The sequence below is a fragment of the Buteo buteo genome, chromosome 24 (genome assembly GCF_964188355.1).
Source record: "Buteo buteo chromosome 24, bButBut1.hap1.1, whole genome shotgun sequence".
NCBI classification, from domain to species: Eukaryota; Metazoa; Chordata; class Aves; order Accipitriformes; family Accipitridae; genus Buteo; species Buteo buteo.
This window is the reverse complement of record NC_134194.1, coordinates 707,359-734,478: the sequence shown is the minus strand read 5'-3', so window position 1 is coordinate 734,478 and position 27,120 is coordinate 707,359. Positions and strand designations below refer to the sequence as shown.

General features: G+C 50.2%; 1 protein-coding gene across 6 annotated transcripts in view; it reads left to right on the top strand.

The window, feature by feature from the left end:
- Positions 1–13,744: 13,744 nt before the first annotated feature.
- Positions 13,745–27,120, top strand: part of TCERG1 (transcription elongation regulator 1) — a 34,554-nt gene continuing 21,178 nt past the window's right edge. The window contains exons 1-6 of one of the 6 annotated variants that reach the window (XM_075056955.1): positions 13,745–13,894; positions 15,046–15,271; positions 18,410–18,562; positions 18,765–19,032; positions 21,812–22,054; positions 25,935–25,997. In XM_075056955.1, coding sequence (XP_074913056.1) covers positions 13,803–13,894; positions 15,046–15,271; positions 18,410–18,562; positions 18,765–19,032; positions 21,812–22,054; positions 25,935–25,997 — 1,045 coding nt within the window. In that variant the 5' untranslated portion in view covers positions 13,745–13,802. Of the gene's footprint in view, positions 13,895–14,006; positions 14,512–15,045; positions 15,272–18,409; positions 18,563–18,764; positions 19,033–21,811; positions 22,055–25,934; positions 25,998–27,120 lie in introns of those variants that run through there. The other 5 variants (XM_075056956.1, XM_075056958.1, XM_075056959.1 and 2 more) reach the window with 5 other exon arrangements.

Sequence of the window (27,120 nt, the reverse complement as noted above, 5' to 3'; positions counted from 1 at the left end):
TTGTGCCTTGCTCTGCCCAGATATCACATACTGGACCTGATCACTTCATTTGCAGTTTCACTTCAGAGGTCAGTTACGTGCTGTTTTAATCATTGTTGGTGCCTTAGTCTTTCCCTGGGTTTGGCTCCCAAAGCTCTGGTGCCAGGTAAATACACTGTGATACAGGAAACTCGTCTGATCTTCCCGGAGCTGGGGATTAAGTTCCTTTGACTTCAGTGGGAATAGTTCGGAACCGGTATTTATTGCTGAGAAGGCACAAAGAAGCAGCCTACATTTTCTTCTTGGTCTAACTTAAGTAGTGCCCTGAAGCCAGAAGGCAATGCCAAGGGGTGGGGGAAGGAAGGCAGAGGAGTCAGGCCCGGGTGTGCATCGCTTTTCTCCAGTCTCACCTTTTTCTCCCTGCTGCCGCGAGCATGATCATCTCTGGCTTCTCAGCCACCCCACCGCCCCGCAAAGCCAAGGCACAGGCAGTTTTGGCTGCCATTGGGAACTGCAAAGAGAGTTTTACTGGTGGCTGCTGCTCTTAAACGGTAAGGTTTGCATTTCCGATCCTGGGACTCAGTGCCCTGGGATACGGACGATGCGTTACACACACAAGGCATCACTCACTTTTTGGTACCCCTTGTGCTGTTAAAAGGCTTCGTGGGAAGCTGCGTCCTGCCAACCTGCCAAACAAATCCGGTGAGGAACATCAGCAGGAGAAGCCTGGCGGAGGACTGCAGCCCTTCACGGGCAGCCTGCCTGGCCTCCATCCTGCCTGGCCTCCATCCTGCCATCTCCACGCACCAGGGCCTCCACCCCTTCCTCGGGGCCAGGGGCTGCCTGCTGTGCCCAGCACCCTGGACCGAGGCCAGTGCTGGCCCTGGGTCTGCCGGCTGCGGTCAGGCTGGGCAAGGGGCTGTGCCGGGGTCACCCTCACCCTCTCAGGGTACCGGTTTTGTACCAGCTGCCACCAAAACGCAAATCCCCGCTCCCTCGTGCCCTGCTGCTCTCTCCAGGTGCGTGAGGATCAGGACTCTCAGCTCTCTCGGAGCGCTGGGGCTCCTTGTCCTGGTCAGCAGGTCTCTGGGACCTACCCTGGGACACTTAATTCCTCAACAGCCCCCCCCCGACCCACCTCCCACAGGTAAGATAGAAAAAGCAGGCCAAACTTGCTGAGAAACGAATTCCCTTTTTGTGACAGCCCAGCTAAAGGGGAAAGTGAAACCTGCTGAACTGGGAGATGGCCAGGGAAATGCCCAGTAAAGCCCGTGTGTATGAGACAAAGGTTCAGCAGGCAAACCCCTGTCTATGGTTTCTGAACCACCAAGAATTGATTTATTTTTTTTTTCCCCATTCCATGTTTGTTCCTTAATATCCTGCTCTCTGTCTCCCGGGGACTGCGCACGAGAGATGAAAGCACAGAAAACCAAACAAGCCATTGGCGGTGCTCACTCAATTGATTTTTACACAAAATTTGCCTTCATGCACGAAGGATGGAAAAATGATCCCATTAATAATGAATAACAAAAACAAATGCAGGGAGGAAATCAATAGAAGCACATCTGATATCACGGGAGCTGGGGCGGGGGGGAGCCCCCGGACGTATAAAAGCACACGTGGGAGGGGAGGGTGGAGAGGGGGGCGAGGGACGCAAGGGCCTTGGGATGGGGCACGCGGGGACAGCCGGCACCGGGGGTCTGGGGCTGTGGGGTCGGGGGGGGTTGGGGGGTGCGGGGGGGGTGCAGGGGGGTTGGGGGGTGCGGGAGCGAGGCAGCAGCCTGCTGCCACGGTGCAGACGTGAACAGTTGATGGCCTGGCAGGAGTGTGCGTGCGTGTGCATGCGTGTGTGCGTGTGCATGCATGTGTACATGCGCGCGTCTGCCCGTCCGGGCAGGGTTTGGTCACCAGTGTCCCGTGGGAGTTGCAGGGCCCCGCTGAGGGTCCCAGCTCCTGGCTGCTCCTGCAAACTGGGGTGCAGAGCAGCTCACGCACTCGGAGCGGCACCAGGAGCTGGTCAAAGGAGGCAGCTGCTGGCAAGCGGAGCGCAAGCTGGAGCTGGGGCCGTGTTTATTTCCCAGAGAAAACTGGTGATTTTCAGCTGCAAAAATCCTAACTTCCAGTCTCTTTTTCCTCTGCACTTTCCACCCTCCAAGGTTTCACTCCTCCCGAGCTCGCAAGGAGGAGGTTTGCCCTCCCGGGGAGATACGTCCAGTTGGGGATGAAAAACGTTTCCTAGGAAAGCAGCTTCTGCTGGAGCTGATCTGTGCCGAGAGCCCAGCCTTTGCTCCAGGCCCCTGCGCTTGGGGCTGTGGTCCACGTGGCTGGAGTGAGGATTAGCACCTGCACCCCAGAGGTGCGGGATGCCAGGGCGAGGTACTGCCGCGGCACTGGGGCCAGAGGACTGGGAGTCCCAGCACCCCGGGCAGCCCAGCCCAGCCCAGGCAAGCCCGGCTGAGCAAGGGAGCAGCGGTCAGAGCAGCCCCCGACAGTCACCTGCCTTCGAGCAGGGCTTCCAGGGCGAGCAGGGCACCCCGAGAAGGGAGCTCTGGCTGGGCAGCCTGGCAGGTCCCCAGCAGCCCGTACCACTGCCGGGCCATCGCCACCCAAACGAGCCCGGCCCTCAGCCCAGTGCAGAGATGGGACTGTGCCCTCCGTCACCCGCCGGTTCAACTGGACCAGCCCGGGGATGCTAAGAGCGTGTGGCCATAGGCTTCAGGTGGGCATTCACAGCAACGGGAGCTCTGTGGAGACTCGCTGATTCAAGAGAAAATGCCGCTTTACACCAACACAAAGCAGAAGGAATTCATTCCAGTCGTACAGCTTCGCTAGTTATTTTCAGAACAGAGTGTTTTAAAGCAATTAGCAAATTTGTCTTTAATGACACTAGTTGTGCTTTGCAGTTTGCCTGGAAATGTTAGATACAAATTTAGTCCATCATCAAGACATGGCTTAGACTGTCACTTTAAGCAAATTTAGACCTATATATGGAGACACGCGTCACAACATTTTCAGTAGAATTTTATATGGAGGAGCAAAACAATACACAGAGGAAAATGAAATGCTTTGACTGTTTTTAAATCCAAAGAGAATTAAAAATGTACAATAATGCTACATAAATCTGTATCAGCTATTGTAAAATAGTACTGACATATGGTAAACGTCTTCAACCTGCCTGGTGAAAATGAAGCTCCTAAATGCACAGTGTAAAGTAGAGGTGGTTTCAAAACTGCTGAACCCCCACATCCACCTCTCAGGCAGCGGAGTTTCTGGGTGCTCAGGGTCGGCTCGGTGCCTGACGCTTGTCTTCACTGTATGTGGCTCGAGAAGGCCAGTGCTGGGGTCAGAGCATGCTGTCAAAACGGAACAGGCTGCGTGGAAAATGACCTTTTGGCTCACCTGCAGATTTGCTGCCTTTTCTGTCAGGGGCTTGCGGAGCATTCATGAAATGTTTCTGGGACATAAATGTAATAGTAATAAGTTCAGGAATAAGTAACAGTTATCTAGTGCCCTGTTGTGTCACATCAAGATGAGCGAGGGTCTCCACAAGCCTTACGTGTAGAGGGAAATACCAAGTTGTTGGATGCCGAGGGCTGAAGGGTCTGGACCTGCGCTGGGCAGCGATGGGGCTGCGCCTGGGACACCTGGGCTCTGAGCCCCCCATCGGGGTTACTTCTTTCCTCGGTGCCTTTAGTCCATGCCTGCGAGGCTTAAAGCCTTACGTCTTTTCATTCCCTCCTGGTGCGCAAGGGGAACCGGGAACCGACTGCCTGCACCAGCCGTGTCACCCAGCCCTTGCCGGCGGCTGCCTGGGGAGCTCATGGGGGGCGAGGGGGGGGCAGCCCTGCCAGCGCCCGGGCACATCCAGCGCTGCGCTGCTGCCAGGACCAGACACCCCCCCCACCGCCTCCTACCCTGCCTGGTTCGCAGTGGCAGAGCCTGATCCTGACGTGGGTTATTTATAAACGTTTGAAGAGCGCGATATCTCTCCATTTACTCACTGTCAGAACAGAAAAGCTGGGAGGGAAACCAAGCCATCATCCACCAAACGAGCAAAGCATTTGGGTAGTGCAAGGGAACTAAATAATTCAGGTCCTGTTTAAAAGTGTGGTGTTGTGTAATTTCAGTGGAACCATCTTGGTTTGACTCCCTACATTCTCCCACTTGAAGGAGATGCTCCCACCAGGCAGGTGAGCCGAGCTTCTCTTTCCAGGACAGAAAGAAGCAGGGAGCAGGTGGGGAGGTTAATCACACTGTCAGCATTTGCTTGCTTTTTAAACTTGCATGAGTTCGGAGATCAAAATGGAGAGGAGATGTAGGGCAGATGGATTTGCAGGGAAACCTTTGATTTTTCTCCTCCTGAGGCTGGTGTGTCTAAGGCATGCCTTCTGCGAGTTTACCGGGGCCCTTATTTACACAGGGTGAGCCCTGCCGCTGGATCCCAAAAGCACTGGGGAGGTTGCCGGAGGGAGGACTGCGGTACGGGGGACAAATCCTCCCCCCGGGTGCCCCTCTGGCAGGGGCCGAGAGGCAGCACCCTGGGCTGCCTGGGGCAGAAGCACGCTCCAGGGCTGCTGCTGCTTGGCTCTGTTAAGAGCTGCCCAGGGCCCCGGCAACCCCAAACCGGGTGGATGTGACCAGGGGTATGACAGCAGGGGCCACCTCGGAGGGACCGCCGGCACCATCACCCTCTGAGCTGCCTCTGCCTGTGCAAGCGAGAGCTAGCATCCTCCTAAACAGACCTCTGCTGAACTGTGTGCCCAAAAAATAAGGTGCTGCCCAGGCGAACAGACCCGTTGTCCAGCCCCGCTGCGCTGATCCCTCCCGGACAGCGTGGGAAGCTGTCGTGTGATGCTCTGCACCCGCAGGAGGGCTCGGGGGCAGCTGGGTCTGGTGCCGCTGGAGGTGATGCTCCTTGGTCTCCCCTGGCACAGACCCCTTGGCCTTGCAGCAAGGGGTCCCACCACCTTCACGTTTGCATCTTGAAGTCGCTTCCGAACAGCAGCTGGAGCCGTTCTTCAGGCTGGGGAAAGGCGGGAGAGGGCCAGCATGGGAAGCGCAACACCCACTCCCCAGGGCTCCCCTGCAGCACACGGCCAGAGAGGCAGATGGATGCTGCGGAGGCTCTGGTGTATTTGGGCTTGCCTTGTGTTAGCAGTTCTGGGAAGGAGAGACAAGGAAGGATCGCAGCTGATCATGCTCTTCAGATGTGCAGCGAGCGGGGCCACGTGCAGGAGCTGCAGTATTTATGGCATGCAGAGAACATCCCTTTCATCTCCCGTGTTTGAAATCCTCCTCCAGAGCTACCTGTGGGACAGTGCTGCACAGAGCACGCCCAAATACACTGTGTAATTCACACAACAAAAAACACATAAAAGGATGTTAGGCCTAGAAGACAAACCCACTAAAAAATCAGGAAATTATTTGGGGAGAAGGATTAAATTTTCAAGACCTCTGCAGGATGCATAGCTATGGAAGCTTCAGCTGAGGACACCATGGTCACCTGTTGGTTGCCAGACCCTAAAGTATTTTTGCCAGTCACCTGGCAGGTCTCTGCGTTGCGTGCAGTGTACCTACAGCTCACCGCAAGCCAGCCACGACCAGACGGGCTCCGCTGGAGCAGCCTGGAGCTTGCACCAACGCACCCCCGGGCCAGAGCCCGAGCCCTGCGTCTGCCGTGGTCAGCGCTGGCTCCTGCGGGACACGCCAGCGCCTGCCAGGAGGACCCTGCACACCACAGCCCTGCACAAAGGCGGCCAGCTCGTTTCTCACACAAGCCCCGTGCCGGTGGGGTGCTGGCCGTGCTGCCCTGAGCCCGGGGGCTGAGCTGGCCCCTGAGCTCGCCAGCCCACTGCCCCGCACCGCTCCAATGGAGCCTGGCGCTTACGTGTTCCCTCAGCAGCTCTGTGAGCAAGAACAAAACATGTCAAGGATCTGAGTCAGAGATGATGCTTAAAGTTTGATATCGCAGTTGTTTCAGAATACTTCTGTTTTTCCCCAAATGCCAAAACAGATTAGTCTACAACCGTTACCACATTATGGCCTGAGTGCAGTTTTCTGCCTATAAAAAAAAAGCAAAACGCAGAGATCCTCCTTTAAGTAATGTAGTGAGAACATATAAAAGCATCTGAACTTCTGTTTATTGCTCGGTTGGTTTTATGCTTTGCGACTCCCCAGCCGGCTGATGGCTGTGGCTTTGGGGACTCACAAAGGGACAAGCAGCACACAGGCACTTTTTTTGCAGCACGTGTCCAGTCTGCTCCAGCCGTGGCTGAAACGTGCCTCGTTGCCTGCAGGGAGGATCTCCTTCTGTCACCAGCACGGCAACTGCATCTGGCCTGCTGCCGTCTCTCCACACTTCATCGCGCCATGTACTGCCCATTCCTCCAAGGCTGGCCTCTCCTCCCGAAGCCTTGTGTTCCCATCGAACAGAGGAACGAGCGTGTGGGTCTCCCAGGGGTAGCAACAGGATGGGAGGTTTAGGGACGGTGAATCTGGGTAGGCAACAAGGATAGGCTCTCTTGGATCTCTCTGCTGGAAGAGGAACCTCAGAGACAGTTGCAAATGGGATGGAGCTGGAGGGGGAGCTGGGGCATGGCTCTAAGGGGAGCACCGGGGGGGGGGGTTTGACCAAGTACTGAAGCCCACAGGGTTGAAATGCCTCACAACTCAAAATAACTCTAAAGACAGAAGGAAATATTTAGGAAAAAAATTGATATTTCTTTAAATGCTGGACTTTTCTATGATTCTATGGGGTCAGTCCAGGCCAAAGCTGTTTGGAGGAGCAGAGTGGCAGCAATGCGCGCAGCCCCTGTCCCCCTGCAAACGGGGCACGTGAGCCAGTCATGTAGTATTAGCGGCTCCACGTTGCAGCCGGGTTGGATGCCACGTGCAGGCACGTTAACATGGAAAACACATTAGCCCCCACTGAGGAAACCTGAGCAAATTGGCCACGAGACGTGGTGTCCTGGGATTTAACATCGATGCCATTCCCTGGGATGCCACGGCGGAGCTGAGGCGCGGCCCGAGGAGCGGGTTTGCTCCAATTCACTGCAGTCCCAGGCAGCCAAAAGAACACCGGATTGGGAGCGCTCCTCTCGAACGGCATGGATCCCGTCGCCCTGCTGCAGCCCCCCCACGTCCCTGCGCTTCAGCCCCTGAGTGGGGGCTGCCGTGGGTGGCTGCGCGTGCCATGGCCGCTGCGGCTCCCACCCCGCTGCCTCCACCAGCCTCGTCCCCCTCCGGGAGCAGCCCCACGGACACTGACACCCTCCCATACCGCTGAATGAGCGGGAGAGCACGTCTGCCCTGTCCCTCAGCAGACAGCTTCTATCCTAAAACCGCCTCATTAAATATTAACCCCAGAGACAAGAGCATTTCTGGTCTCTCAGGGAAAGAGGCACATTTTCAGTGCTCCGTGGAAGATCTCCTCTCCCTGGTACCCCGTCACGCGTACTCAGACGAGGCTGGCACGCGGCCGCCCCAGCCCGCGTCTCCCACCGGACCGGGAAGGGACACGGAGCCGTCACCGGGCTGTCCCCTTAGCTGACCCTGCGGCGATTCCCAACGGCTGCCCTGAGCCCGCTCCCCTGGGCTGACGCTGGTGCGGGGCTTCGTGGGGGCACTTCTGGGGTCGGGCGGCTCTGCCAAATTGCGTCTGCACCATGCGCCCTGCGCCGTGTGTCCTGCACCATGGGCCCTGCGGTCCGAGGGGGGAGCTGAGACAGCCCGGAGGAGAAGCCCCTGACAGCGTGGGCTGGGGACGGGACCCGGGGACGAGCAGAAGTCGTGGTCAGGAGCTGGAGGAGAAAAACCTAGCGTGAGCGGAGAAGCACACAGGGCATCTCCACGTCCGCCTAAACCCCCCACCCGTGCCAGCCAGGAGCCCGGGTCTGCGCCCCAGCACGGGGACCGAGCTGCTCGGCAGCGGGGGCTACGTTCGGCTTTGCCAGGGGGACACGCCGGGGGCTGAGCCCCTCCTGCCGCCTCCCGGGGCATCGCCTGATGGCAGCCCGTCCCCGGGACGGCGTGGGTCCTGCACGGCTGCGGCAGCGGGAGCAGCGGCGGAGGAAACGGGAGAGCAGCAGCACCTAGGCACATCAATAATTCATAAAATGCCAGCAGCAACAAAGGGAGAGAGGGACCAGAAGCAGGAGAACAGAATATCGCAGAGCTTTTTAATGGTCTTTTTCTATTAGTGTCAGCTCTGTGGCTGGTTTCAGGCAGGAGAAGTTTCCCTGGACACCCCCAGAATTTTGGGACAGGGGCCGAGCGCGCCCTCCTCGGCCAGGGCCTGCTCCCCAGCCCCGCGGCGGTGTCCGATGGCAGTCACAGGTCTCCAATGCTTTCAGAAGGACCCGCAGGGTGGGATGGCACGGCCCGGGCACGGTCCCTCCTGGCCGAGGAGCTGCAAGAGACGATCGTGCTGCAAAGAGCAAGCAGAGAGGCTGGGCTTGGCTTTGTTGGCTGTCCTCCATCTATAACCTCCAAAGGAGCCCGAGTTTGAGCGAAACCCTCTGCTCTGGCTGACTCCGGCCACCTCCACGGACCTCACGCCTGTCTCTGCCGCCCTCGCTGCGGCTGAACCCTGCAGCCCCCTTCCCTTCTGTCGGGGGAAATCTACAGACTCCCCACGTACAGGAAAAACAGGATTTTTTTTTGCTTTAAATACAGGGAAAGCATTAGGCCAGATCAGGGAGCTCCGTGCCCGGGGTCTGTGTGCGCCCCGCCATGCGGCAGCTGACGTGACGGATGGGGATGCGCCCTGTTAAAGTTTAACAACGCCCAGACCCATCTGCTCCCCCACGACTGTCGGCTGGAGGGACGCGACGAGCACGTGCTGCACGTGGGGCAGGGGGAGGCCAGCCCCACGATTTCAGCCCCCAAATCCACCTCTGGAGCCCTACCACGGAGTTACTGAAGGGTTTAAGTAACATTATCCCCTTTCAGGGCTGCAGAAACAGCGGGGTGGGTGGTGAGCGGTGCGGTGCGGTGCAGCGTGGTGGGTACCACCACTGCAGCATGCACGCCAAGGGGCTGGACTCCCCATCGCTGGCTCCTCAGGCTTCCTTCGGACCACTCCTTCCTCTGCGTTCCCAAGGTATAGTTTCCAAAACTAGTAATTATTTAAACCTCACAGAAAAGCACAACCATAAATTTTTTCTGCCCTTAGTTTAATAGCCTAGCAGCCAGAAAATATAAGAGGATTGTTCTACAAATAGGTTCACTGTGAAATGCAATTAGCCAGAGTGAAGCCAATTACCATTTTAATCATTGCTATCCTGCGTAAAAAAATACACCAGGAGAAAAAAATGGATATATTACCAAAACGGTGAGGACTGGATCCCAATCAGAACCACAGTCCAAGACCTTTCTGTTTATCTCACCCTCCGCAGCAAGTGTTCGCTGTGCCCGTGGGGGAGCCCCCATTAACCCCCCCAGGGCTGCAGGGGATGGGCTCGGGCAGAGGTGGGGTGCGGATGGCTGCTGCCTTCTGCCTCCCTCGTGAACATGCACGCCTCCCAGCCCCGCTAGCCCAGCCAACGCTGAACAGGAAAACAGCGTCTAGTTTGCCAACGGTGCTGGCCAAGGGCCATGCTGCTGCTGTCTCGCCCGTGGCTTTGCAAGAGCCGCTCTTTTTGGGGATAAGCATCTTCAAGGGATGCCCAGACCCAGCACGCAGCATTCCCCTTGGCCAAAGCCGTGTCGTGCTATTGCTAACGGACTGCTGGCAGTCGGGTCGAGCTGGAGTCAGGCTGATCCCTGGGCCAGGTCCCTGTAGGGACCTTCCCCCCTCGGGGACCTGCCCCGGGGCCCCGAGCACTGGTGAAATGCAAGGCCGAGCGGGGAGCTGGGAAAGCGAATGCCGTCTTCGCCCACACCGCACCGGCAGGATCCTCCCCAGCTCTGCCGCCCGGTGCCAGCTCGGGGCTGCTGCCCTCCGACACGGGACCTGGGGGTCTCCCCGGCAGATGCTGGCACTGCAGCAGCCGAGAGGCCCTGCAGACAGCCCAGGGCAAAATTTTTAATTCGGCATCACGCTTCAACCTGAAACCTGAAAAAAATTAAAAAAGAATGACAAGATGTCAGCATCTCCAAGCCTGCACAACCGAACGGCTAATCGCAGCTCCACGGACCGGGAGCAACGCTCGGCAGCGTTGCGGGACGCCTGCCCTCACGGGAGCCCACTGTGGCTCGAGGGCTGTGACACTGCCAGAGGAAACCAAAGTGCTGAAAATCAGCTCATGTCACATAGCTGCAATGAGAAAGAAAAAGGCTGCTCATTTTGGACCTTGGGAACTTTGGGCAGATTTGAGGCGGAGTATCCAAACCACAAAATTTCAAGCATCATTCCTGTACGCTTGGCAGACAAGTTGGACCACGTAAGAAATAGCCCTTTAAAAATTAGAGAGACCTAAACACTTGAAAAGGTATACAGTTCAAAAATCTCCATGGAGAACGCTCTTTCTCCAGCAGCAGCAGCAGCAGCAGCTCGGCGATGTTACGTGGCAGAGCGGAGCCAGCGGCTTCCGAGCCGCCCCAGAGCAACGAGCCCGGGGGCAGATCGGTGAGAGGGAGAGGGGAACCCAGGCTGCTGCGGGCATGCTGGCTGCAGGCTTTTCTGAAAAACTGTCTGGATACCCAGCTTGCCTAAAAGACATTACATTTGCACTACCACGTCAGCAGATCCAGGACCACTGCAGTCGGTTTAGGTTTGGGTTTCCCCTGGGGGGATCTATTCCCCGACCAAGCACTCGCCGCAGCCCTGTTCCCCCAAGGACCACAGCCGTCGGTGCCTTCCCAGCCTGGAGAGCAGCACTGAGGCTTTCTGAGGAGATGCATGAGCCGGTACTGCCAAGGTCCTGGTCTGCAGCAGCCTGGGTATCGACCTGAGCCTGTCCAGGGGCTGTGGCTCATCGGTCCCCTCTCGTATCTGCACTCCTGGAGCCTACTCTGCTGGTTAGGGTGTCCCTGCACACAGCAAATTGCTTTATTAGAATTTAGATTTTTAATGAAATCAAGGGGAAGTACGTATTAAAGGCAATAACTTGTACTATTTCCAAAAGCCACATCCTGCTGATCAGGTAGCTACCATAAAATTTGTTAAAATGACTCGCATTTTGCAGCTCACAATTAATTGCTCTTGAAAGAGCCGCAGCCCGAGAATTACTGGCTGAAGTGTTTTGAGAAAATAAAGGGGAGCAGGAAGGGGGGCCACGGCACAGCAGCACGGGGCTCTGCGTGGAACAGGGCCAGCTCTCTGAACATGGCAAAGGGCCTTGCAGATGCTCCTATCTGCCAGCCTGTAATTAATAAATTATTGAGATAATCCTGGAAAAAGCAGATGAAAGACACTAGTGGAAGACAGACAGCCCCACTGTTTGGGAAGGATCTAAGCTATCACGTCCAAAAACCGTTTTAATCTCCTGCTGTCAGAAAGCGCTGATCACTCACGGCGCTGGCGAGGGGGACGCGGGGTGGGGACTGTCAACTCCATCTCGTCTCCCCTTACAGAGTGGAGACAGGCTCTTTGCATCTCGCCATTCGGGCAGAGCCAGCTGAGGTTATCCCCAGCTCCTTCCCACAGCTCCTCGGAGGGGCCGAGGCAACGGGGAGGACCCCCAGCCCCCTGAGCTGCTGCCAGCTGGGTTCGGGGCCAGGGCGGGCTGCGGACACACTGGGATGGAGCAGGGTACGCAGGGACCCAGGGAGCCCCAGACACCCGCCAAGCTGTCAAAAATCCTCACAGCAGCAGCGACTTCAAGCAAAACACATGAATAAAGAAACTGAGCAGCAAAATCAAAGTATGTAAGAATCTCTTTAGCACAGCACCACCAAAAGGTCCCTCAGTAATTCCGATTATTTTTATTACTTAAGAAAAGACAGCTCTTTTTTTTACAGAAAGAAAGGAATGGGAAAAGTGGGATCACAAAATCAAAGCAGTTAGAGATGGAAAGACCCGATGGCTCAGCGAGGCTCCCGGCATCCTCCCCGCAGCAGGAGGGGGGGTGGTGATGTCCCCTGGCACACGAAATGCGGTCTTGCAGGGGGGAAAGATCTGCTTCCCTGTCATTCTGGGCTTTTTTCTTTTGAAATGTGTTATTCAGCAGCAGGAGGCTCTTCAACAGAGTATTTTATATCTCGCTATGTCTCAAACATAATGTCAGCGCCACAGCTGAGCTCCCAGTTCCTGCAGCAGGTTATTGCAGGCTTTACCCATAAATTTAGAGTTTTGGCAGTCCGCAGCTGACGAGTCAGGGCTGGCAAGTGTTTCACAGGAGTAACTGTTCTCCCACGTGTGTTGAGTGTTTCAGTTACACAGGCCATAAAACAAACACAGGACCGGGAGTCTGAACTGACAGTGCGTTTCCTTTGCTGACTGCACGATTTCTCATGTACCTTACTCGGATGTCACGAGCTCCCCGGGCAGTCCCGAGGGCCACGTCTCAGGCGAGCCTGCCGGTGCTGCCTCCCTGTGAGGGCTGCAGATCTGGCCCTGCTGTGGCCACCTCCCCGGGAGTCCTCTCCCTCTCCCGTGGGGCTCCCCATCTCCCCATCCCAGCTGGAACCCACTGGAGTCCCGCGGTAACCACGGCGCAGCATGAACTCCCCTGTTTCCCAGCCCATGGGGCTCCGCTGCAGCAGGGACTAGCCACGCACTTCACGCCTCTCCTGCTCCATCCCAGCCCGCCCGCGGGCACCGCAGCCCTTCGCCCTCCGCAGCCACGCTCCCCCAGCATTTGCCCATGGCTCGGGTTGCCACAACCGGCGTCTCAGCCCCCTCGGCGGGCTGCCGGTGGCCCAGGCCAGCCGTCCCCAGGCTGGGGTCTCGCCGCCCCTGGCAGCACTCCGCGGAGGTGCGGGTTTCCCGGGAGGCTCCGGGCCCGTAGCGGGGCCCCCAGGCACGGTGTATCGGCCTCCGGCAGACCCCGCTGCCTTCCCCCGGCTCCGCACAGGCCGGCGGGCTTTTCGCCACACGTGCTGCCGCGGGCCCTGACGGTAAACCGAACTCGGGCGGGAGAAATAAGCTGCCCTCGCCCAACCGAGGCTCTGCTGGTCTAACTGCCTCTACAAGGAGCTTCTGTCAGCGCAGCCGCGCCTTGCATCAGGACCTTCGCCTGCAGTTGCGTCCAGCGGGGACCGCGGGGCGGAGTCCCGCCCGTATGAGCCCGGGCCGGGGCTATCGGGGGCCGGGGCAGCCCGCGAGGGACCCCCGCCCGCTGCGGCCCCGCGCCGCGCCCGGCAGGCGGCGCCCCCCAGCGGCCGCACGGCGCTGGGGCAGGGCCCGCGCCAGCTTCCCATTGGCCGGCCTTTCCCCCCCTCCCGACCCCAGCGCCGCCCGCTCATTGGCTGCTGCCCGGCAATTTTGTTTCCCGGGTGGCTGCCCCACCCCTCTGCCCCGCCATTGGCTGCTGCTGGAGCTCCGCCCCCCGTGACGTGCAGGGCTTTTCTGGATGGGAGCGCCCCAGCCTGTGATTGGTGGACGGGGTTCCGCCCGCTGATTGGATGTAGCACCCTTTTTTTTTTTTTTTTTTTTTTTTTCTCCTACGGCCTCTTCCGTCTTACGTGAGGTCAGTTCCGGTCCCCTCCCCGGGTCACGCCTCACGTGACCCGCGCCGCAAGCGGCGCGGGACGCCCGCGCGCAGCCAATCCCGGCGCGCCTGGCTTCCCCCATTCAAAGTCGGCGGGCGCGGCGGCCAATCGCGGGGCGCGCCCGCCCCCCGCGAGCGCTGACGGGCGTGGGGGGCGGCCAATGGGACGCGGCGGGGCCTGGCCGGGGCGGCAGCGGCAGCGGCTGGGCTCGGCGGCGCTGCGAGGCGGCGATGGCGGAGCGGGGCGGCGGCGGCGGCGGCGCGGGGGCCGGCGGCGGCGGCGAGGGGGAGGCGGCGGCGGAGCGGTACGGCAGCGAGCTCAGGTACCGCGCGGCGGCGGGCGCGGGCTCTGCCGGGGGCCGCGGCCTGGCCCGGCCCGGCCCGCCCGCCGCGGCCTTCCCGCAGCGCCGCCCGCGGGCCCGGCCTGCGCCCGGCGGGTTCGGCCGCCAGCGGCGGCGGGGGAGCGGGGCCGGGGCCGGGGCCGGGGCCCGGGCGGGGCGGGGCCAGGGCGGGGCCGGCGCCGGGGCCGGGGCGGGCGGCCCGGCGGGAGCTGCTCTCGCCGCCTCCATTTTCTGTCCCCGCGTGCGGCCGGCGCCGGGCCGGGCCTTCGCCGCCGGGCCGGGGCCGCCCGCCGAGGCTCCGCTCCCGGGCGCGGAGCTGGGCTGCAGGGGCGCGGCGGTCGGTCGGGGCGCCCGGCGGGGTCCCCCTTGTCGTTGTCGGCCCCGGCGTTCTCCGCCCCGCTGGCAGTGCAGGTCGGCAGGAGCAGGGGCTGCCTTGCGGTCTGGGCGCTGAGCCGCGCGTGTGTTGCCCTTCATCTTCTCATAACCTCTGTTTTTTCCGATTTTGAGTCATCATGCCAACATTGGTATTGCACTGGCAGTAAATGGTGGGCAAAATTGTTTTCCTGAGAGCAGCAGAAGAGCGTTTGTTGGTTCCAAAGGTGAACGTTTTTTTCTATATATACGGTTACAAAGCTCCCGGTGTAGTGGGTTGGGTGGCACAGCGGGCTTAGTGCGATGGTCAGGGTTCACGTCCTGCCATAGGTCACAAATGCGAAGGATGTAGATAGTCCTGGCAGACACTGGTGCTACAGAGTACTTAAAACCCTCGGCGCGACGGACAGCCGTTGCTTGAGAAGTCGAGGATGTACGTGCAGACAGGACTCAGAGTTGCAGGTCGTGTTGAAGGAGCTTTGGCAGATCAGGGTGTGCTCCTGCGATGCCTGCCTACCCTCATCCCAGCTCTAGGTTATTTGTTTCTGTGAGTGAAAATTAACAATTGAGGACTAATAAACTTGAATTGCAAAGGGGAAGAAACTATTGGAAGTAGTTGCACACTTTGATTATTCAAACTTGGCATTTTTTCCACACCCTTTCGATTTCTGTTAGGGTTCTTCCCTGTTTGTTCTAAGAATTGATTTTCCTACAGCTTAGCAGGAAGCAAAAATAAACTTTCCCTTTGGCCTTATCCACAGAATGGCTCAGCAGCAAGCACTGAGATTTCGCGGTCCAGCTCCCCCACCAAATGCAGTCATGAGAGGCCCACCGCCTCTCATGCGACCACCTCCACCTTTTGGTATGATGCGAGGTCCTCCTCCACCACCTCGCCCCCCTTTTGGACGTCCTCCATTTGATCCAAACATGCCTCCGATGCCACCTCCAGGAGGGATTCCTCCACCAATGGGACCTCCACATTTACAGGTAAAGAACGGGGGATTCTCTTGGTTTGCTGAGTTGGGATTTATGGATTTTTCTTGTTTGTTTTCATGAGTGGAAATAATAAGAGGAGAGACATTAAAATGAATGAAAAAACCAGCAGGCTCGTGCATGGCATTATAAAACCTAATGCATACCTGTGGTATGTAAACGCAACTTCTGTTTAGCTCCTTGAGGCAATTCTAAATTAATCAATTATGCAGTTAGGATACGCTCGCCAACAGAGTCTTTACTAAAACCTGACTTCATGTTGGTGCCCTGTGGCCGTGCAGAATGCAGGACTCGGCTGTGCTCCAGTTTCTGAACGCCTCAAAGCAGGCATGTGAAGTATACATCAGCCTTCTAGGGTTATCCTGATTCTGCCTGTATTCACTTAGTGGGGTAATGATGGATGCACACAAAGACTGAGAGAGAAGGTGCAGCTGAATTCCGTACGGATTCCAGCGTGAGCCACACCTGCCATCACTCTAGTAGTTTATTATTACTGAACACCAAGGGATTGGCTAGGTGGGCAGGTAGCAATTTTGAGAAGTACGTATATAATCAGCAATCAGGTATGTTTTGCTTTAGCGCTGTGTTCAGGAGAGTGCGTCATTAGTAATGCACCAGAAATTGTCAACACACTGACAAAGAAAAATTTAACATTTGGAAAAAAAACTAGGAGTGGGCTCATTGTTTGGCTGGAGCAGCTGCAGGTGGTCCTTGTACTGACAAAAGGTTACTCTTGGCAGAGGAAGAATGCTCTTTACCTTACGTTTATTGTTGTTGTTGTTGGGGGGGGGGGTGTTTGTTTGGGGTTTTTGTTTGGTTTTTTTTTAAAGACTTGCAGCATTATTAGCACCTACAGGGATAGTATGACCCATTTGGGCTCAAGTAAGGTAGATTTCTGTCTGTATGTCATAGTGATGTATGTTTAAGTTCTTTTGCCTACCTTTTAGAGACTTGGACAGTCTGAAAGGTGCAACACCTTTGTGAATAAGGAATGTATTGTTTTAATAGCACTGTAGGAGTACTGTGCTGTTAGGGCAGTGTAATTACTATGTGGGACCGCAGGTGGGCCTATAAGGAGGTGAATAGTACTATGTGGTCTATAAATAATGCTTTAAATCACCTATTTGCAATAGAAAAGTGAAAACTTTAGTGCTATGAAATTTATTTAAAAATGTAGGGATGTGGGCAAGATGGGAAGAGAACATGCAGTGGGGATAACAGGACCTTGCTTCCTTCCTGCAGTTTCAAGAATCAGCCAGAGTTAATTTGAAGCTCGAAGCCTAGCTGCTGCTGTCTCCTTGATTGATGTGTTTGATTTATAATCTGAATGTGCTTCAGCTCTCAGCTGTTACATCATAGCTGTTTTATCATGCCATGCAGGAAGCATGTCTTCTACAACTCATTACCATACATGGAATCCATGCACCAAGCATGTCTAAATTTTTCATGCCATGTCAGCACTGTGCTCTGCTTTGCACCGAATGTTTGGGTTTTAGCTTCTCGCCCTGCTTCTGGTGCAGGGGGAGACACGATGTTGAAAGGTCCTGTGGTAGAAACAGAGGAGAGAGTGTGCTTCAAGTGGAGCAGAAGGGCGTTGTGGATCCCCTGGCTGTACAGCTGGTGTCACTTCCTTGCTCCCAGGACTGCCCTGTAACAGTCTAACCCTGTTTTATGGGGAAAGCAGCAACAGCAGGCAAAAAGTGAGCCCTACTGGATTCTTTTTACAGATTGTAGAGCAGTAAAGAGAAAGATCATCTTGTGGCCAGATGGAGGAGCTGTGGAGAAGAAATAAGGAAGGAAAGAAAGGCTGTAGTTACCTTAATGGCTTTTTTGTTTGTTTTGAATTCCGTCCACGTACTCTTGACTTACTTTATAATAGTATTTAACAAAAATCAGAGTTGGTACATGAATTTAAAAAGCAGTTTAAAATATCACTCTTACAGAAGAAATTTTGATCTCAGGGCAACTTCTAGAAGAAGCCAAATGCAGACAGAAACTAAGGACATGGTACACGCTGAAAACGGCTAAGGGTAGGAATCCAATTCTCAGTGCACAGGTGCAGCTCAGGGTGCACGTTTGTGGCATGTCATGCCAAGCTACCCAGTTCCTGTGACACTGGATTTCCTGCACACATACTAGCTTCAGCAGAGCCCTAGTCTTGCTGCATGTGCGCATTTCAGCCTCGGGCCTCTCAGTTACGAGTGCAGAGCTCGAAGGTTTTTGCCAGTGAGGTGTCTTGGTATTGCCTTTGTGAAGTGGAAATCTTTTGAATCACAAGTACAATTAGAACTGGAGTGATGGAGATAATTAGGTCATTTGTAGGTGTATGCAGAATAAGTTAAAGAACTTGGTGGATTTTGTCAACTACCTTTTTTTATAGGGAAGTATTCACTATGCTTGTCATGCCCAGGAAATTTCAGAACGGTCCAAATAAACAAATAGAATAGAAGAATTTAATGCACTTTGAATTAGAAAGCGGGCGTTCAGGCTTTCAATTAACAGTTGTGTGCAGGGCAGTTCTGGGTTTCTTATGATGATGCAATAATGAAAATGCAATTTGATATTTTTTTTCTTTTTAAATTAGCACTAGTTAGAATTTTAGTTAATGGGAAATCAAGAACTAAAATGGATTGTAATGAAATCTGCTGCTCTGCTATGCTAATAAACTGGATGCTTACTTATAAATTTTTTTTAAATATTTGTTCACTGGGAGGGTCATTGTGTAACTGTTTAGTGGTGTATTTGATTTACAGCTAGGGATGTCTGAGTGGCAGTTATTCAGGAACAGTTCTTCCATTCTTTTGTGCATTGGGATATTTTCTTCTTTTCAGGAGAGGAGTTTTCTTTCACCTCACTTCTTTTCATGCCACTTTTTTCTGATGCTCTGCATCAGATGATGTTGGCATCTCAGAAGTGAAATGTTTATTGCAGCTGTTCCGCCATAGGTGGTGGCTTGTCAGGAAGCGCATTCTCTGAGCTGGTAGCATTAGATTGTTGAAGAAGCTCTCCAGACTGGTAGAGTTAACCTTACTATAGTTGTGCTGTCTGTTGGTGCTCTAATAAAGGAAAACTCTGCTTGAAAATTGTATTATTATTATTATTACCTTCATTATTGTCGTTATATGCCTTTAGAGACCACCATTTATGCCTCCTCCCATGGGTAGCATGCCACCACCTCCTGGTATGATGTTCCCTCCAGGAATGCCGCCTGTCACTGCCCCTGGAACACCAGCAATGCCCCCAGCTGAAGAGATATGGGTAGAAAACAAAACTCCAGATGGCAAGGTAAGACGGTTATCAGAAACAACAAAGTAATGGGTGTTTTCTGCTGTTGTGAGCATGTTGTCATACACAGTCTGGTACTGCAGTAAAATCCTACGCTCTTGTCTATCCTCTTACTATTTTTAAAACGTGAGGAACTGGACCATTTATAAATGCTCCTCCTCCAGATAAGCAGTTGTTTGATGGTGACATTCTTAAATTGTAGGTCTATTTCTATAATGCGCGTACACGTGAGTCAGCGTGGACTAAGCCAGATGGGGTCAAAGTTATTCAGCAGTCAGAGTTGACGCCGATGCTGGCTGCGCAAGCCCAGGCCCAGGCACAAGCCCAGGCCCAGGCACAAGCAGTAGGTGCCTCCACACCGACCACCAGTAGTCCTGCATCTGCAGCATCTCCATCCACGTCCTCGAGTACTCAGTCCTCCACAACCTCTACCACAACCACAGCCACTTCAGTTTCACAGACGATTTCCAGTGAGTAACTGAGGGTTTCTCAAGCTTTGCGATGGTGGGGAGCAGGTGGTGGGGATGCTGCTTTGGGGAATTGCTGCAGCAAAAACTTGGTATCCAGGAGGAAGTTGTTTCAACGTAAAGTGGAGTGTAAGTTTATAGTACAGCACTTAATCCAGAAGAACCTTGCATGCAAACCTTTTTTTTGCCCCTCCTCCCACCCCAATCTGAAAGAGTTACTTCAGGAGAGTAATACTAGATCAGCATGCAACCCTTTTTCTTTAGGTCTTTGTATATTTTTCTTCTGCTGTTATCACATCATCTCAAAGCTATTATGCATCCATTTCCTTTTGACTGTAGATAATGCTAAATTGTTTTTTGAAGTGTTTCACAAGAAAAGTTAATCTGAGGTAGGAATTATAGTTGTAGCAATTGCCTCTTTGTTTCCAAAATGGCACCTGTTGCTTTAAGAGGCTGGACCTTTGAGTGCTGCTCCTGGGCTGCTGAGAATTGGTTGATTGCAGAACAGAGCTGCTTCTGGTGTATTACTTTTATTAGCATTATTCTTCTGACTAAGCCTCGCTAGAGTTGCACAAGAGAGGAAAAAGGAAGTCCTTAGAGCCGTTATTGTCCACTCATGACCTTCGAATAATAGTCTGAAGATTACTGCTGTTTACAGGGGCTGAGCCTTTGCTTTTGAGGGTTTTTAGCTGAGGGAACCTCAGGAGGAAAGGGGACTGAATTTATGCAGCATGCACATAATGCATGTTTATACATAGTATCTGCATATAATATAAACGGTACGATTTATACTCCTCTTTGGCGCATATATATGCTAACAAAGTGCCTCTAGGTGCAGAGCATCTAGAAATGTATATTGTGTACAACAGATCTGTTTGCACATGAGTGTGTCAACAGCAAGCGTGAGTAAGATCACCTAGCATGAACAAAGCAAGGTACAGCTTGTTAAGGAACAGTTTGGTTAGTGTTACTGTCTACATGCAGGGCTACTGAAAGCAGAACATTTATGCTGATCAGGAATCCTATTGTTCGACAGTCTTGATCATTGTAGCTGTGCTGGCAAAAATGTGTGCACTGAGTTAGGCCAAAGAGTATCCAGAAGATGAGCAATTGCTGAATTGTTCTAACTCCAGTGGTAGTGTATAGTTGCATTCTCTGGAATTACTTCATCTTTTTCCTGTACCAGGTGAGGCAAGTCAAGCTTAACTCACCATTTAACCCAAACTTTACAGATCTGTGCATGAAAGGGAGTCAAATTTAGGTAGCACTCAAATTATGCTTTCAGTTAACACTGAGGAGAGGACAGATCACTGGAGTAGCAAATAATTTGTATTGCTCAAAGCATTTTAGTGCTTTTTATTTAATTTGAAAGGTAACTTAGTACTGTGTTCAGCTGCTTTGTTGAAATATGGTCTACTCGAACCATTTTGCTGAGTAACAAGAATGAGGTAGGAGGTGAATGTTAGCTTCTGGCCTAATGCCAGGCTTTTGAGAACTGATCCTGCTTTTGGAATAGCACTTTATGCACCCTCTCTGAAGCAAAATTTCCTGATACTGAACGCTGAGAATCTGTTCCACTTCTACCTGTTCTACCTGCTAAACTTTGTCTTTGCTTTCAAGAACTGTTACTGTTGGTGTCTGTGCCTAGGTGATAAAAGTCTATCATTTCAAATAATTTTATAACTCTCAGACTTGGCCTGTAAAACAACCTGGGACTTCTGGCTGAGCTTCATTCTCGTCTGGTACTGGTTTGACTTAGGCCTTAAAACAAATCACATACTGACTGTCTGCTCTGTTTCCCTAAATTTTAGGCAGTGCTAAGGACTTTCACCCTTTCTGAAACACTTAACAACAGATCAAAAACCTTTATTTAAATATGCTAATACTGGTATGTTATTAGGAATGCTTCTGGTAGTCATGAAATACTGAAGAAAATGCACAGTATGCCCATATATAATATGTGCATAAGTTGGTGTGGTTTCCCTTTTTTTTTTTTTTTTTTTTTTTTGTCCTTAGCTCATTTTTACAACAATTCCTCCTGCCTTCCACCAAATCTTACAGTGTAAATTTGCAAGGCTGGCTAATGATTTTAATCAGTCACATCTGTAGTTCCTGTTTGCCAGTGCTTTGATAGGTAGCACTATTTATTCTCGGTTAAGTGCTGATTTCAGTGATGCTGCAAGGATTACAGAATTGAACACTAGTGGTGTATTTTCCCACTGGGAGGCACTGAAGACCAAGAAAATTCTTGCAGCTTCTGAGCAAAAGTACTTTCCTTTTCCTTGCTTATTTACACTTTTTTAATTGACATTTTTCCATTCTTGGATCACAGCTTAACAACCATAGTTTTTAGACAGACTGTTGTCATGCACGTGCTGCTGCCATTATTGTTAAAAAGCAGAGCCTGTGTTTATTTAACATAAGAACAACCTTTTTCCATTTGAAACTCTCTGTAATGTTCCCTTTCTGTTTTTCTGAACAGGGATACAGAGTAGAATTTCATTTCAGGCTATGTTTGTCCTTTGATACACCCTTGCTACTGCTATAGAGACTTGTTAGGTGTAAATAATGGGACAAAGTAAAATTTGAAATTGACTTTCTTTGTGAATATTTAATGTTACAGAGAAGGCAAAGGGTTTTTTGTCCAAGAGTGTCTTCCTGCTGATGATATCTAAGCATATCTGCTTATATGAAGTCTGTTGGGAAACAGAGAGCCAGTATGTTTGCAGCAAATATATTGTAGTGTCTAAGATACAAGGTGTTCTTTGTGTTTTTTTATCAGCACCTACCACACAAGACCAGACCCCGAGTTCGGGTGTTTCAGTTGCCACACCATCAGTCAGTGTTTCAACCTCTGCTCCTTCTGCTACACCTGTGCAGACTGTACCCCAGCCAGTCCCACAGACATTGCCTCCTGCAGTTCCTCATGCAGTACCTCAACCAACTGCAGCAATTCCTGCTTTTCCACCAGTAATGGTACCTCCATTTCGTGTCCCCCTTCCTGGCATGCCTATTCCACTTCCAGGTAAATTGGCGAACTGTAATTGTCTTGTCCGCTACATGTCCATGTTGTCAATTTGTTTGCACTCATGTGTCCACTGTGTACGGAACTTGCCTGAATCCTCTCCACTCAGAGTATTTTTGAAAGAATTCAGGGTTAGCAGACAGACTTTAATTAACAAAGAACATGAAATTTTTTGACTTCTACTTCTAGTTCTTTGATATACATATTAGAAAACAGCTGCATTTAAACATGTAAACCTTTTTCTTTTGGATGATAGGAAAATATAACACTTCTTAATCTCATGGCACATGTCTATTTTATCATCCTGTTTAAAAAAAAAAAAAGTTTCTGGGCAGAATCCCTATGTGACTGAGAATATTGTAGCACCATATTTTACTAATTGCCGTGTTGCTGTAATTTTTTCTACTTGCTTGATTTAAACTTTAAGTTTTGTGCATAAATATTTATTAGGATTTGGATTATAGCCCAAAGAAATTAAACGAAAAGAATGTATTTATGAGCAGGAAAAATTACCCTTCAAATGCATTGCCCCTGAATGATGCTAGGCATTTCCAGTTCTTTTGGTTTGCAGCTATCAAGTATGATGCCGAATGCATATGCAAACTGTTGAGGTTTAAGCATAATGAAGGCATTCAAGATGCTAGGGTATTATTCATAGGCTTTAGATGTAAAGACCATTGAGAGGTGATCTTAGATGGCAGCATACTGGTTCCTGGGTAAATAATATTTTCTTAAGTTTTCATAAAATATTTAGATACTTAAGGAAGTAATTTTAGGCTGGCAAAATTTTGGACTCGACTGCCGTTTAATTGCTGCAGAGGCCCTCGTAAGAGATTGCTAAAGTCAGTCGTTGCTTAAATGCCATGTTTCAGTTTGCATGGATACAACTGAGTTCCTGTTCTAGTACAGAAGTAATTAATGGTTTTTTTCAGTGTACGGTAGCACTAAGTATATACCAAGAGCTGACGATTTTCTGCTGCAAAGGAAGGTTTGAGAATGCAGTTGTATTGGATACAAGTTAGTTTCTGCTTCAGAATTACAAAGCAGTGGCTCCGAGCAGCAGCCTCGTGTTTTTGACTCTTTGTACAAGCTGAGTGAGGTGACTTCTTTCCTGCTGTCATTTTAATACGTTGATCCAGTACATATGAAGGGAGGCCTTTACCTTCCATCAAATAGGTTGGATGAAAAATAATCCTTTAGAACACTTCTTTGATAAAGGATATAAGCATCAAAGTAGTTAAAATGGGTATTAGTTTTGCTAACTAGAAGAGAGGACCAACTTTTAGTTGCCTCTGCTTTTAGGATAGTCTTCTAAAATAACTGGGCGAAGCTACTTTAATCTGCAGTTTGCTTGAAAAGGAAATCACAGTGTAGTACTCGTTTTAAGACGGGAAACAAATACTAATCTGAACATGATGTTCAAGGCTGAACAAAAAATGGATAAAGGATAGAGGGAGAATTCTGATGTCTGTAAATCTGTGAGGTTTAGAAGAGCAATAAAAAGGGTTAAGCCTTAAAGGTGGTCAGCTGAATGTTCTTAACTGCCGTTTCTGACATTGCCAGCAAGGGATCAGCATAGAGTGAAGGGTCCTTACATACCTTTGAAGGATATGATCATCTACTCAAGTGTGAACTGTCAGGTAAAATGTGGATGGTCAAGGCAGTAGAGAAGAGTGCCAGTGAAAATGGATACACTGGGGTCTGTGCTTAGGTTGGGGTTTTTTGTAAGCTCTCAGTCAAAAAGTGAGTAGTGCAATACAGAAGGAAAGACAGAGCAAGAACATCAATCTTCTCCTTCTTAAACTCATTTTTGAAAAGTCTTTTTTTCAGAACTTTCCTCATAGCAAGTCTTAGATCTGGCCTCTTCTGTTCCCACAGTGAGATGAGCCTTTTGGGTGGAACCCATAATACGTAGGAAGGATACCTAGCAGTGAAGTGCGTGCTTCCACTAACGAGTCTAATTTGTCATTTTGCTTGATTACAGAATAAAATCAGTCTACTTTTTTCAGCTAATTCTGACTTGAGTTGGTTGCAATGGTTTATAAACACTCTAAAAGAAAAGGAAACCTTTAAAATATTTTACAGTAACAAGAAACAAAAGAGAAGTCAAAATTACTTCATGGCAGTATAAGGTGAAGTCAAAAAGGCTGACAAAGTTTTAACGTGTAGATGTGTGGGGCTTTCAGCACTAGGTATAATATCAGCCAGATTGCTTTTAAGTTACAGAGGCAGAACTGAACAATACCATTGTCAAGTGACGGCAAAGTTAATCTCTGTATTATACTGTAGTAAGACGGAACAATGGAAGAGTTGATTAGTGATATCTCGTAATCTCAGATCTTAAAAAGTAAGTCTGCTTTCTCTTAATTCATATATTAAAACTTAGTTGTATGTTTGAGAATGAACTTGGCAGAGGAAACAGCTTGGGTATTTGCGAAGTCTTATCTGCTCTGCAGTGTCTCTAATTTCAGTGATCCCGCAGATGGCATTATTTATACTGACCCAGTTTTAAGACATGCTGTAACTTCCTTAACAAAACGAATTTTCAGATTCATTTTCAAGTACATAACATGAATCCCCCCCTCCAAAATTTAGACAAACGCTTCATTCAGTGCTGTTTGAGTCAATGTTTTTTGTGTCTCAATTCATACTTTTTTTTAATAAAACTAGTTTTGGATTCTTTCATTGAAATTATTGTTAAAGAACATTACAATTCTGTCTTCTCACAAAATTTTTTTAAAATAAATTGGCCGTATTTTTGTATGCTTTCCATACTAGATCTCTAATGAAGAAAAACAGAAATTACTTTGGTTATAAGCACAGGGGTTTAATTTCACTTCGCGCTGGGAGAATTTCCAACCTCAGATGATGGAATTCAAACCATTTAAGGGGAAGTTTCTGCAGTATTTCAGTTTCTGAGTGTCCAGACTGGACCAACGTAGAGAGAACTTCTACAGTTTCCTTCCGCACCTGAAGGTTTTTTGAAATGTGTTCCCCTTACCCCTGACTAATATCCTACTGAATTTTGTGTCTAATTGAAGAGGATGAGATGTTTTCCTTTTTGTGGCCTTTCTATGTCATTTCTTAATGAGCTGGAGGGCAGAACAGTGCATGATGCTACCTTTTTGAGGGCTAGTTATGCTGCTTTTAGAGCATTTTTCAGCTCGTGACGTTCTTGATAATGAAAAATAAAGAAAATGTTCGCTGCCACTGACCTAGTGGAGCTTTGTGTACCTCTGTTTGCAGCTTCATTGCTTTTATTTCTCCCCCCTCCCTTCTTCCACCTCCAGCCTTTCTGTAATGACCCTCATAACCTGAGCTTTCCCTCTGGGTTCAACTTGGCTTTCACCCTCCCACACCTTGCTAGTCTGACTAGTTTAAATCTGTGCCTCTACTCTTACCACTGCCTTCTAAATGCAGCAGCAGACTGAAAATAGCAAAGACCGTTAGTTTCACTTCGTTGCTGCTCCCCTGATGGATCTGTGTGAGCAGAGGCTGTCAGTGGAAAACAGCACCTTTAGTAGAGTATTTTCCCATGGTAATGCCCTACAAGGAGAGCAGAGTTCCCCCTTGAATGAACTTAAACCCCTGAGTCTTCATTGAAATAACTTTTTTCTTTTTAATGATATCCCAATTATTTGCTAAACAGCTGGTTTAATGTAGGCAGAAACTGTTGCTGCAGCATAAAATTAGTTTTATATTTGATCTGGCATAAAATGTTGGAGCAAAAATAATTCACATTTTCTTGCTGGGAGGCTTTCTCTTTGCCAGCTGAAAATGGCATTCCAAATTGTAGCAGGAAATCTGTAGCATCCAGACTCCCAGTGGTAGCTGACATACAATGGCAGCTTTCCAACATGCTTGCTTATCCATTTTACAGGTGTAGCAATGATGCAAATAGTCAGCTGCCCGTATGTAAAGACAGTCGCTACCACCAAGACCGGTAATTTTCAAAACCATCTTAGTTCGTTTTGTCTGTAAGTTGGCATGGTAGTGAATGTTGTTGTTTATCCTTTATTTATTTATTTGCTTCCCCAATTGAATGAATATATATATACTTTATTTTCAAAACCAGTATAAATGCAAATATCATATCTGGCCAGGAGATAACTTTCCCAAATAACTGTTAGTGTTAGCTTATCTTATGCAAATAATCCGGTACAGTTTTCTGTAATCATTGAGTTCTGTAATAACTGTGAATCTCTTCATGCCCATACTTCTTAGTTATTAGTTTCTTGTGTGTGGATTTTCGTTTTTCCTACTTCCACATGTATAGTGACATGATTGTGCTCGCATGTTGGTGTGCGTGTATGTGCGTCTTAGTATAAAATTTCATTTTTCAAATTGTGGATTTAAGAAAAGTTGCTTACTGAGAATACTTTATGGCAATGTGTAATGTGTGCTTTTCCACTATTTAAAATTATAGACTTTTTCATATAAAAGTTAAAGGCTCAAAATTATGATCTTGTAGTTCTAGTCCTATTCAATTTGTTTTTCTAGAACTTGTCATTCAAAATATGTTCAGTATATCCATTTTGTTGGGATGAGTAGAGAAATAATAGGAGAATGTAGCCTTCTGGCTTATCTTTGGCTATTTACTTGCCATTTTGCTTTAGGATGTGAATAAAATGTTTTTTCCGATCGATCTGCAGTATTAAACAAAACCATTGCATAATCTGAAATTATTTCATTCTCACAAGTTTTTATCCAAGGCTCTGAATTAATGTTAACTTTAAGTCAGGATTTATCAGAGTTCTGCTTCGTATTCTATGGCTCAAATTCAAGCCACTGTTGTCTTTTTTTCAAGAGCAATAGGAATATCTCTTAAAATGACAGCATAATTAAACAGTGGAGTAGATTAAAAAAAAATTATTTGCTATAGAGATCTAATAAAGACTTTTTTGATAAAGCACTTAATTTTGAAGTATTAAAGCAAATGTCTAAAAACTAACAAGCTTTGTGCTGTGCAGAATTACACATTACTCAAAATAAAAAGCTATCTAATTTGCCTGGTAATATGGGCATTACTGATTGTAAAACACAGGAAGGAAATTGAGTAACAATGC